The sequence below is a fragment of the Cucumis melo genome, chromosome 12 (assembly GCF_025177605.1).
Source record: "Cucumis melo cultivar AY chromosome 12, USDA_Cmelo_AY_1.0, whole genome shotgun sequence".
NCBI lineage: Eukaryota > Viridiplantae > Streptophyta > Magnoliopsida > Cucurbitales > Cucurbitaceae > Cucumis > Cucumis melo.
In genome coordinates this window covers 3,205,837-3,217,615 of record NC_066868.1, presented here as the reverse complement: position 1 = coordinate 3,217,615, position 11,779 = coordinate 3,205,837, and the positions used below count along the sequence as shown (strand labels likewise).

General features: G+C 30.2%; 2 protein-coding genes across 2 annotated transcripts; one reads left to right on the top strand and one right to left on the bottom strand.

The window, feature by feature from the left end:
• Positions 1–3,363: 3,363 nt before the first annotated feature.
• Positions 3,364–4,875, bottom strand: LOC103497204 (transcription factor MYB59-like). The gene is made up of 3 exons (XM_051080427.1): positions 4,489–4,875; positions 4,222–4,351; positions 3,364–4,086 (listed from the first exon to the last, which is right to left on the bottom strand). The coding sequence occupies exons 2-3, from the start codon at positions 4,275–4,277 to the stop codon at positions 3,612–3,614; spliced, it is 531 nt and encodes a 176-aa protein (XP_050936384.1). The 5' UTR covers positions 4,278–4,351; positions 4,489–4,875; the 3' UTR covers positions 3,364–3,611.
• Positions 4,876–10,200: 5,325 nt separating this feature from the next.
• LOC127144457 (uncharacterized) lies at positions 10,201–11,541 on the top strand. The gene is made up of 3 exons (XM_051080426.1): positions 10,201–10,351; positions 10,977–11,093; positions 11,183–11,541. Exons 2-3 carry the CDS (start codon positions 10,982–10,984, stop codon positions 11,392–11,394), a joined length of 324 nt encoding a protein of 107 aa, XP_050936383.1. The 5' UTR covers positions 10,201–10,351; positions 10,977–10,981; the 3' UTR covers positions 11,395–11,541.
• The last annotated feature ends 238 nt before the right edge of the window (positions 11,542–11,779 follow it).

Genomic DNA, 11,779 nt, shown 5'->3' with positions numbered 1-11,779 from the left:
ATTTCCTTCTACCAAGTACACACATTGTCTCTTAGATGTAGGTTGCGTTGCACCGAATTAGATTATTTATAATCTCTGTTATTATTGTTTGATACTAAAGTATTCTGTTTGCTTGTAACCATGTTACAACATTGTGTGTGACATCTATATATATAAATTATTATGTGTTAAATCTTATTTTTATTTTTGAATTTAGACCAAAAAAAGGAAAATTAGAATAAAAGAATAGAGATATATCTAAGTAGATATTCACATCATTTACACAGTCCCAACTATTTGGAACAAAATGGTCTCATGCTAAAGTGATATATCCTTGCATATTCATAATATGATATAGATTATAAATATGAAACATCATATATAATCTAACGACTAAATATTTTTGAATATAGTGACAGATCCCTAAATATTGTTGACGGAAGATTTTATGAATATTTTAAATCTTTTTGAAAAATAAAACTATAGATCTCATAATAAAAAAACATAAAATAAAAATTTAATTAGTTCATGCATAGTCCAACGATTTAAAGTTTGCAAGAATGAAAAAATCAACCAGCTCAACCCAACTATAATTACCCAGATAATCATAATGCTTCTAACAATTAAAAAATGTGTGATTGCATTTGATTACCATTTGATTGCTAACTAATTATCATCTAATTGTTAGTGATACTCATCCCTATCTGATTGTTGTGTCAATTGAGATACTAATTGTTAACTAATTACTATATTTTATTTGATGTTGACTTCTGTCTAATCGCTATCTTATACTGATTTTTATCTGATTGTTGTTTGATTTCTATTTGATATTGATTGTTTGCTTATTTTCATTGATATCGATTGCTACTTGATTGTTGTATATGATTATTCATTTACTCTGATTCTAGTTGTCATTGATACAGATTACTATTTGAACTTTTATAAGATGCGTACCAATTATCAATGATATACTGATTACTATCTGGTTTATTTGTTACAATATTAATATTATTAAGGAGAGATATTTTTTTGGAAAAAGATATTTTTATAAAGCAGCAGGTACGTAGGCATACATGTACTATTCTTAATGTTGAAGATTCTTTTTGTCATATATGTATAGTAGATCATATAGAAACATTGCCATTTAAGATTCTATCAAGTTATTGCTGTCTTTACTAACCTACCTTGATCTCATATTGATTGCAAGAACAAAGAAGTGGTGGAGAATAATAATGTAGAGTTGCATGAAGAATTAATTTGAAAGTGTATTTAGATAAATCTAATCAAGAATACAAAAGGGATAATGTAGTTATTAGCACAAAGAATAAGAGGTTTTTCTTTGCAAAGGTAAGAGAAATTAAACCCTTAAATGTTGGGAACTAATTAATTAATAGTGGACCAATTTCTAGGATGGAACCACACTACCAAGATTCTATAAAAGTATGGACGTAATACATACAAAATAGATCTTGTAGAATCTCTTCATATAAACAAACCCTACCTTCAATATTGTCACAAGTTTATTTTACTTTCCATGGCTTCAATGGATTCTCTTCGACTAGGGAAATTAATTTTCCCTAATAATTACTTTAAATATAACTTTTAAGGGATATTTAATTAATTAGATATATACCAACATCCTTCGAGAATTATACTGTAAACATAGGCTTTGGAAGTTGGATATGAATTTGGTCTATTTGTATTTTTGATTTTCATTGTGCTGTATCCATTAACATTTTTTTTATATATAATTGTTATATTTACAACCACCCATTCATGTATGTAGGCAAAGATTTGAGAAAGGTATTTAATAAAATTTAACCAATTCAATAACTTTGACTTTGTTAATTACTTGTTAGCTTTAAAGACAAACAAAAATGACGTGTGATCAACTTTTACTCTTAAAAATCTTCAAGTCAAGCAAGGATGACATATAGTTGGCTCGTAGAGAATGCAAGAAAAATAATGCTGGGACCATCACGTGCCAGATCTATTTTCAATCCTAGTCGAAATCATGGATCTAAAGCATTACATGTTAAACCACTCTTAGTTTGTAAACTTTCAAAAAAGTAACACGTGAGTATTTGAACTCCTTTTTCTTTTTTTAATGGTTTAGTCCATGTACTTTTGTAACAATTTAGACTCTTTATTTTTCATTTTTTTTCTTAGTAACAATAAGTGACAAAGAGATTCGAACCACAAACTTTCTTTTTACTCATAAACACATTCTTATTTATCAACTTTTTTTTAAAAGGATATGAGTGCTCGCTAGTAAACATTAGGAAGCCTGAACGACAAGCCTAAAGTCTGAACTAGACACAAAATTTTATTAATTAGCAATAGGTGATTACAAGGAGGGCTAGAGGAAGCCCAAAAGGAGCTTTATTTATAAAGAGTATTGAAATTGAGAGCCAAGATGCTAGAAGTATAGTCTTTGAAAAAATTATGACGACTGCACCAAACACCAATATAGTTACAAAAGTCTTTGGTAAAATTCCTATATATCAGTTGTGTTATACACACTTTAGCCATAAAAACTTTTTCATTAGCAATAAACGTAATAATGGTTTGTTAGTGATAATTAAGGTCTACTAGCTATAAACATAAAAAATGGTTTGTCAATGATAAAAGTCTATGATAATAGACTAATTTATACTAGTGATAGAAGCATATATAGTGAACAAAATTTTAAGATTAAAAATACTATTGGTCTCTAAACTTTTAGAAAAATAAAAAATTAATTATTCAACTTTGTTTGAACTAATTTAGATCATGTAATTTCGTAACAATTTAGTTTGTGTACTCTCAAAATTTGTAACAATTTAAATTTTAATGTAAAAAAAACTATAATTAGATACAAATCTTTATTATTTTATGGTTAAGATCAATACTTCGTAGTTTATATAAAAATCGAGTCTTCAATTAGTTAACTGCTTTAATTAGATATTATAGCAAGAAATTTGATTAAATCTTAACTTAATTTCTACCCTAGGAATTAAATTGTTACTTATTTTAAAGTAAAAAAATAAAAAAATAATACACTATTACTTAGGAAACTTCAAACATTAAAATTTACCAAATAGATATTAGATGGACTGAATATTTACCGAATCAAAGTTCTTTGGACTAATTTTTAGAAAAAACTATCATATTTATAAATTATTTATTTGTATGCCATACTTGGAGATATTACAAGTTGAGCTACCTATTGCCACTATCACTTAAACTTTGGTGTTAAATATTATTTGGTAAATTTCCAAAGGGTTCTTTTGTAATTTCACATAAACTAGTATTGAGAGAGAGAGAGAGAGAGAGAGAGAGAGAGAGAGAGAGAGAGAGAGAGAGAGAGAGAGAGAGAGAGAGAGAGAGAGAGAGAGAGAGAGAGAGAGAGAATTTTTCTTTGTTTCATCTAAAAATTGGAAAGATAGCACACAGAAACTTAAAAGTGGGGATATTGTAAAAGAGATGCATGAGATGCAACAACTAAAGTCTAAAGGAAACTCCAATGCTATACAGGTCAGAGCTTTCCCTTATCCTCCAATACAAAAACATACCATAATGTTTTATAGCCCTTTTCTCTCTCTCTCTCTTTCTCTCTCTCTCTATTAACAAATTTAAATGAATCAAATCCTTTAGTTTTGAGTTATTAAAACAACACCCTCTCCATGCTCATAAATACTACTATTCATCCCTGCTGCATATATCTTGTTGTCTTCCTCAATTGTCTTCCATGGAGAGTATTGACCATACTCCCACAGTGGTGATACCACCGGACCGCAGCTGACGAAGTTGCCATGGAATTGATCATCACAGAGTGGCTTCACAACATTAGTACTTTGATCTTCAATGTCTCTCCAAATATCATCCATGGTATAACAATAACCCTTTTGTTCTTCCGATGGATTTGCCCCAGTGTCGTAGAAGCTTTCTTCTCCAATCTCAATCGTCGTTGGGGCCGAGTCGATAGTTGATGAAGTCGATGGCGACACGACAACTATGTCTTTCTTCTTCTTTTTCTCTTGTGCTACTTTTCTCATGTGGGTTCGCCAAAAATTCTTTATTTCGTTATCCGTTCGTCCAGGAAGCTTCCTGGCAATTCTCGACCATCTGCAAAATATATCAAAGATCTATTAAAAACCGTTCGATTTGATAGTATAAGGTTACAATTGAAAACTAATTGACAATAAAAGGACCAACACATCTATATGATAAAAAGAGTGTGAGTCAGACAATTGTAAGAACCTATTTCCCCATTTGGAGTGGAGTTCGAGAACTAAACGCTCCTCGTGTGGAGTCATTTTACCGCGCTTAAGACCAGGGTGGAGATAATTAACCCAACGGAGGCGACAACTTTTCCCGGTTCTTTTCAAACCTACAAGAAAATAAGAAGAAGAAGATAAAAGAGAGAAAAAGGTAGGAGAAAAAGAAAAGGTGGAGAAATTTAGAGTTAAAGGGTTTAGAGTATTGTTTATAATATGAATACAAATACAGTATCCTAAAAAGCCCTACCTAGCTAGGGTAGGACTAGCAGTACTTGTACTCTCCCGCCACCTTCAAACCTGATACTTTGGCGATGAAATCCCATCGCCGATCACCAAATAAGCCTACAAAGCACACAAGTTGAAAATCTTCTTGTTCTGTCCATGGCCCTTTTCTGATACTTTCTTCTTGTACTACCATCTTTCTTTTTCTTTCTTCCGATCTCTATTCTTGTTGATGATTCTTCTTCTTTTTTGTTTTTTGTATGGAGCACTTTGGGTATGTACTTACGACATTTATATAACCTCTCAATTTATGGACATCTATAGAGCCTCTTTAAAATAATTGTTTGTGGGTTTCATATCTTTCTCTATCTTATGATTAAAATAATGTGGAAAAGTTTTGAAGATAAATAATGTTTTAGTGTGTGGGTTATATATTGTTTAATATATATTTTAATGAGAGGGGAAATTTAACTTTTCTTGGATGGGGAAATAGTATACTTATCAACAACTTGTTGTGTAGGAATCTTTCTAGCTCGTGTTCGTTGAATAGATCACCCATTTGATAATGGATCAAATGAAATCTCATCCCCTCTCTACAAGTATAAGTTTTATATAAATAGTTGGAAATGTTTTGAATTTGTTGTCTCATGTTTCAACGATCGAGCATTACTTAAAACTAAGTTAATTTCTATTTTTGTTATTTACGCGTTATTTGCGTTTTTAGCTTTAGGGTTTTAGAGGAGTACTGTCTGATGTTTCAACTAACATCTTTCGATATTTTCTCTCTAATAATATACTTATATGTCATTCTATTTGAGAAGGTAGCTAATGTGCTATTAGTAAGTTGATTATCTATCTTCTACATTTTCTATTTTTCTTTGATTGTCGATTTTATAAATATAACAACGTCCTTAAGTTTGAGTTATCATGAAGTGAATTTACAAAATCAACCTCGTTGTGTACTTGTTGTTTACTCAATTCTCGCTTTCGATTCTCGCCACTTGCTACTTTGCTCCTTTTTCTCCTTTTGCAGTTACTTTGTCTAAAGGAAAAAAAAACTCAAAAGAAATTCAAGAAAAAGATTAAAAGAAATCCAACGAATAACAAAAACGAAGAGAGTAGAGAGTAGTAAGAATGAAGAGTTAACACATTCATACACGGTAAAGTGATCTGTACACATTTAACATTTTTTTTTTTAAAAAAACCTAAGACAAATATCATTTTTTTCTTGCCAAAAACACCACAAATTCATGTTCTTTACCAACAAATTTTAAGTTTTATTTTTAAAATTTTTTTATTCCAACAACCGTAAATTTATTACAAAGAGAGATAACGATGAAGATTTAAACATCTATTATTTTAGTGAAAAATACAATATTCTAATGTCTGTTGAATTATGATCAAATTGTTCGGTTAATATCTCTATAATCGAACTCTTAATAATAATAATAATAATTATTTTAATATTCTCTATGCTTGTTTGACTATTTTCTTTTTGAGGAGGATAGTTTCATTGACGACCAAGCATCCCTAATTATTATTTAAGGAATAATTTAAAAATAAAATAATAATGACTAGTTTCATATAATCATGTTTTTTGTAATCAAGTTTGAGATCAATATAATTGATCCAATTTTATATATATTTAACCTTCTTATTTCTACTTATGAATTGTGATGTCACCCCTTATGCATATCCACTTGCTTTATCCTATCACCAATTTTATAAACTTTCCATATTTGATTATAATTCAATGAAAATCTTATATTTCATATTTTTTATTTTTTAAAATTAAGTCTATAAATACTAATTATACTTTCTAAATTAGTAAATTATAAATTAGAGTAAAACTTTTTTACTTGAACAAATTATATATAGTAAGAAATCATAAGTTAGAGTAAAACTTTTTTACTTGTAAGAAATCGAGAAGAAATAGATTTAATTATTTTAAAAGATCAAATAGTTACTAAATTAAACTAATGGTAATATGTAATAATGATAAGTAATACAAATCATAGATTAAAATAATATGAATATGTGTGAAAGCTAAATTTGAAAGCAGATATTTTTGTCCATTAGAAGAGCCTCTTTGTGTTTATCTTAGACAGGTTGTGGTGTGTTTTTGTGGGAATTCTTTCAATAAAAGTATATATCTAAAAGCATAAGAGATAAAGAAAAAATTGTGAGAAAAGGACAAAAGGAATTAGCTCAGCCACAATTGGATAAAAGGGAATAACTTCATAATTGGGTTCAAGACTTATTATTAGTTTTCTTTTTTTCTCTCTCTGTTCTTTTTTTTTTTTTTTTTTTTTTTTTTTTAATTTCAGAATGGACAAGTATATATATATGTATGTATGTATTTTATTTTACTTTTAAATACAACGAAAATAGGAAATATTACACAAAACAATAACCATAGTGAGATTATTAAAACTTTCTAATATACAACCCTATTTGAGCATAGCTTTGTGATTAATTATATTATAAAAGTTATTAATTTGTATAACACGTGTTAGAATTGCAAGTTTATAAAATGTGAAAGATCAAATCCAAAAAGACGAACAAAATACAATGCACCCAAGTATATACCGTAACTTTAATAATGCATAATATTATTGCACCAATTGGCACATATTATACTTGTGCATGTTTACATAAGCTATGGCGAATTTGGACAAAAAAAAAACATAATGGACTTTGTAAAGTTGACAAAATATACAATCGAGAAATGGTAAAACTTTGAGTAGGTTAGATCCTAATTAAGCATGGGAGAGAATTGAAATTTGGGGGAAGACTAAGAGTAAGACTAACCTATTGGAGTAATAAATATTAGAAGGTGGTTGATTTATTGATAATATTATATTTTGGAATGTTTTCTTTAGTAAAGATAGGAACTTTGAAGTTATGCCAAGATTTATATGCCCTATTTCTTAATTAATTTTAAAACTATATCTTACTTTTAAAATACATTATTTTTTTCATAAAAGAAAAAGAAGGATCTTGAAAGGTGCCCATGTTTCAATAACTAATACCCTATTTGTTTTGTCCCCAACAAATAAGGAAATTGAAATTACTTAAAATCATTTTTAATTTTTATGAAGAAATTAAGGAAGCAACTGCTGAAATTACTCGGCAATTCGATCCTTTCTTCTTACAATTCTTGTATGAACTTTTTTTTTTTAAGAATATGTTTATCTCCAGATTCTATACTCTTTTGCACATCAAGTTATTAATATTACTGATTTATTAATTGCAAAATCCTAATTTAGGTCATTACCAACAAATATATATTTGATTTAATAGAAACATTGAGTATGACATTTCAAGTAGTGTTAATTTCTTGTTTAACAATAAAAAATTAGTGAATGAGATTAATCATCAATTAAAAGTGTACATGAATAGAATATTAAGATTTGGTAAGGTGTATATAATGGTGCCTCAATGACTTTGTGTGGTCCTTTAAATTCTTGGTAAAGCAAAAGCAAAACCCCATGTTATTATTAACTTAACATTCATATTAACTTCTAGTGAGTTCCTTTAGTTATATTGTTTTCTTTAACAAAAGAGTATGAGAAATATCATGTTATCCCTCTAAATTTCAAAGTTGTATATCTTTAAATTTGATCTAAATTTAAACTTTCATAAAAGTTTATCAATTTATCGTCTCTATTATGGTATGTTTAGATAAATATTGTGCGGGATTTATAACTTTATAAATAATTCATAATCTTTTGTAAGTAAATTTATTGAGACTTTCAATTAACATTTCCTTTGAAATTTGTTTATTGTATGCATCGATTATTATAATAATTGCGCAAATCACCAATCCAAAATTCAAAGAAGTTTGAACATGTGCCTCTAGAATTTGAATGTATGGATGGCTTTCAAATGTAAAAAAGATTAAAGGATGAAAATAAAATTTAGAAGAAGTTTAAAGGTATGTTTGAATTGACTTTCTAAGTGTTTAAATAAACGTTCATATGTGGAAAAAGAAAAACTTAGGGCACATTTATTTTAACTAAAATGTAATCCATCTTGTAAAGTGAAAAGTGGACTCCACTTGATTACATTTGTCATTGTTTACCTGTATTATCTAATATTAATCATAATGAACTGTGGAACCTAGCTCCAAAATTTGTAATAAAACACGTAATGTAATTAAAGAAATGGAGGGTACTCAACAGGATTGTACGTAAAAATTACGTAAAATCCACTACCTTTATTGTTATGATAGATATTGTTACCGTAGAAATATGAAAATTATGGATATGTCACATTTATGATTATATTTTCCTTTCACTATTAGAGTGAAATAGCAATAGTAGTAGATGTGATATATATATATATATATATATATATATATATATATTTTTATGATTGAAGAAGATTGAAATTGTATAGGTAGTTGTCACTATTTTAAGTAATGTATTGAGAATAACAATAAAGGTAATAACAATTGTATGTTTAGTTGAAAAAGTTGGAGAGTGGATGAAAATTGATTGGTTAAAGAATGAGACAATAAAAGTAAAATTGAAAAGAAAAGAAAAGAAGAGTTCTCCATTTGTTGTGAAGAAGTGTGTAATTGAGTGACAGCTGGAATGGGTAATATTTATATTATAATAAAGAGGTAGTGGGAATTTGGCATCACATGGTCTTATGTGTTTATATTTGTTATTTCTCAACCCATTTGCCTTTCCACAAATAGGATTAAACTCCTTTCTTTATTTCATCTTAATTTCAACTTTATTTTTCTTCAACCAAAAAACAAAAAAAATAAACAAAACTTTACTTTACTTTACTTTCATTCAACTCTAACCTCAAATTTGTTTTGACATTTAATAAATTTGTTACCTTTCATTTTTTAATCATTTATATGGTGTTCAAAATTTTAAAAAAATGTCTAATATAAGTCCTTTAGTTTCAATTTTATTTGAATGGTTATTATTATTACTTTTTTAAAATTTGTTGTGTTCTTTTGAAATATTTAATATTTTCCAATATTCCATAAAACATACAAAACACACCCTTTTGGTTCTTTTAAGCCTGAAATTTATTCTCAATCATTACATTTCTGGATCTTTTCTTGTCACTTAAAGAAATACACTTCACTTTAAAAACGTAGTCTCCTTTAAATATATGAGATTCGTGACATAAGAAATATGATATATGACAAAGATGAAAGAATACCTCGTGATTAATAGATATTCGAGCCTTCTAGACGACTAGAACAAGGAAATGAACCAAATATCTTGTTAGACATAGTATCATTTGAATGTCATACACGCCACACTACAAGAAAATGGAGCATTCCCGACGCCGAAAAGCACGTCGGCATAAAGAACGTCGGGAATCAGGGCTTTCCCGACGCCCTCAACAACGCGTCGGGAGATGCGTCGGGACAACCATCTTTCCCGACGCACCATGGAGGCGTCGGCAAAACTACATCGGGAAAAGGGGTTTTTCCCGACACCGTGAACAGTGCGTCGGGCGCGGCGTCGGGAAAACCATTTTTCCCGACGCACCATGAAGGCGTCGGCAAAAAGTACATCGGGGAAAAGGGGTTTTTCCCGACGCCGTTAACAGTGCGTCGGGAGCGGCGTCGGGAATAGGGGTTTTTCCCGACGCCGCGTGAAACGTCGGGAAAAGGGGTTTAATGAGCGTCGGGAATTACCCTTTTCCCGACGCATGTTGAGGGAATTCCCGACGCCACGTCACGGCGTCGGGAATTCCCCTTTAAATTCGTTTCAGTTCTGTATTCACAGAACCGAAACCGAGAGGAGGAGAAAAAGAAAGGAGAAGAAGAAGAAGTCGCCGCCATCCTTTTGTTCCGCCGCCGTCCGTCGCCGACCGCCCTCGCCGTTGTTCCTCGTCGCCGTCTGCCACTTTAGGTAAGTGAAATATGTAAATTTATTTAGTTTTTTTAGAGTTTTTTTTGATAAAAATTAGTTTAGGGTTTGTTTGTTTTTTTGTTTCAAAGTTAAAAAAATGTATGTATTATTGAAATTGTTTAAAGTTCTTTTTTGTTTTTGTTTTAGTTTTGCTTTAGTTAATTAGTTTTAGCATTAGTTTTAGAATTTAGATTTTGAAATAGTTTTAGGATATAGATTTTGAATTAGTTTTAGGTTTTAGTGTTGAATTTGAATTTGAAGTGGTTTTAGGATTTAAGATTGACGTTGAGATTGAAGTTGAAATTGAATTTGAGATTGATAAAAAATTTGAATGTGTAGAGATTTTTGAGGTTATATTGAATTGGGGGGGGGGGGGTGTTTATTGAATTTGAGATTGTGATTTAGGATGTGATTTAGCATGCTAACTTAAGAAAGTTAAAGTTTTAGCATGAGATTTTTGAATATGCTTAAGTCTATACCGAGATGTCTTGATCTGATAGAAATTCTATGGGGAAGATTATCTTGTGTACAGGGGTTGTGTAATTATTATGAAATGGAATTACTACTTATCTGGGGAGAGGGAGGTTTAAGTTAAATTGAAAATGTTTGTTTTCTATGTCCATAGCCATTATGTCATATCGACGACCAAATTTTATGGAGACGGACGATATGTTCCTCCAGTTTGAGGACGATTTAGATAATAACATCGCGGGAGGGTCATCATCTGTGGGCGACAATACGGGTGAGTCTAAGAATTTTCTTCATTTTAACTTACAAATATTTCATGTTCTTTTTTCTAACTTTATATGTTATTGTCTATTTATTGAGCAGGGTCTTCTTCTCAACAAACGACTCCGACTCCTAGGAGACGTGCGCAGTCTCGACTCTTGGAGTTAGAGCGCCACGTTGCAATAAATGGGCGCATTCCGATGACGATCGCCCCTGGAGCGGAGAAGCCTATTTCTCCACACGCCGTTCGCTTCAGCCAGGCGATAGGCGTGTGCGTGCGAAAGACATTTCCCGTCCGCAAGTGGAAGCTATGAAAAAGATGATTGAAGACCTAACTCGTGCACAACAGGGACCACCACATGATCCCTAGCTTCATTATGTTTATGTTTTTTCTATATTGAGAACTATATTTTGTTGTAGTCAACTTATTCGTATTATTAATTTTAATTCTATTTTTTTAATTTGTGTTTGTATATTTATTAATTTATTTTAATTTAATCCAAAACGTCGCGAAATTTTTTTGAGCAATCCGAACATCATTGTGAATGTTTGAGCAAAATATTATAAGGAAAAAAGTAAAAATAAAATATTTTAAAAAATATATAAAAAAATATTTCCCGACGTTCATTACGTCGGGAAAAAAAAGTCGGAAAACAGGTTTTCCCGACGCCGGGAGATGCGTCGGCAAAGACGGCGTCG

What these genes read in the sequence shown, in the direction of transcription:
- LOC103497204 (XM_051080427.1), bottom strand. Translation starts at nt 4,277, where the DNA reads ATGACTCCACACGAGGAGCGTTTAGTTCTCGAACTCCACTCCAAATGG. An exon ending in CACTCCAAATGGGGAAATAG is followed by an intron (nt 4,087 to 4,221) that starts GTTCTTACAATT and finishes TATATTTTGCAG; the next exon opens with ATGGTCGAGAATTGCCAGGA.
- LOC127144457 (XM_051080426.1), top strand. Translation starts at nt 10,982, where the DNA reads ATGTCATATCGACGACCAAATTTTATGGAGACGGACGATATGTTCCTC. An exon ending in ATCTGTGGGCGACAATACGG is followed by an intron (nt 11,094 to 11,182) that starts GTGAGTCTAAGA and finishes TTTATTGAGCAG; the next exon opens with GGTCTTCTTCTCAACAAACG.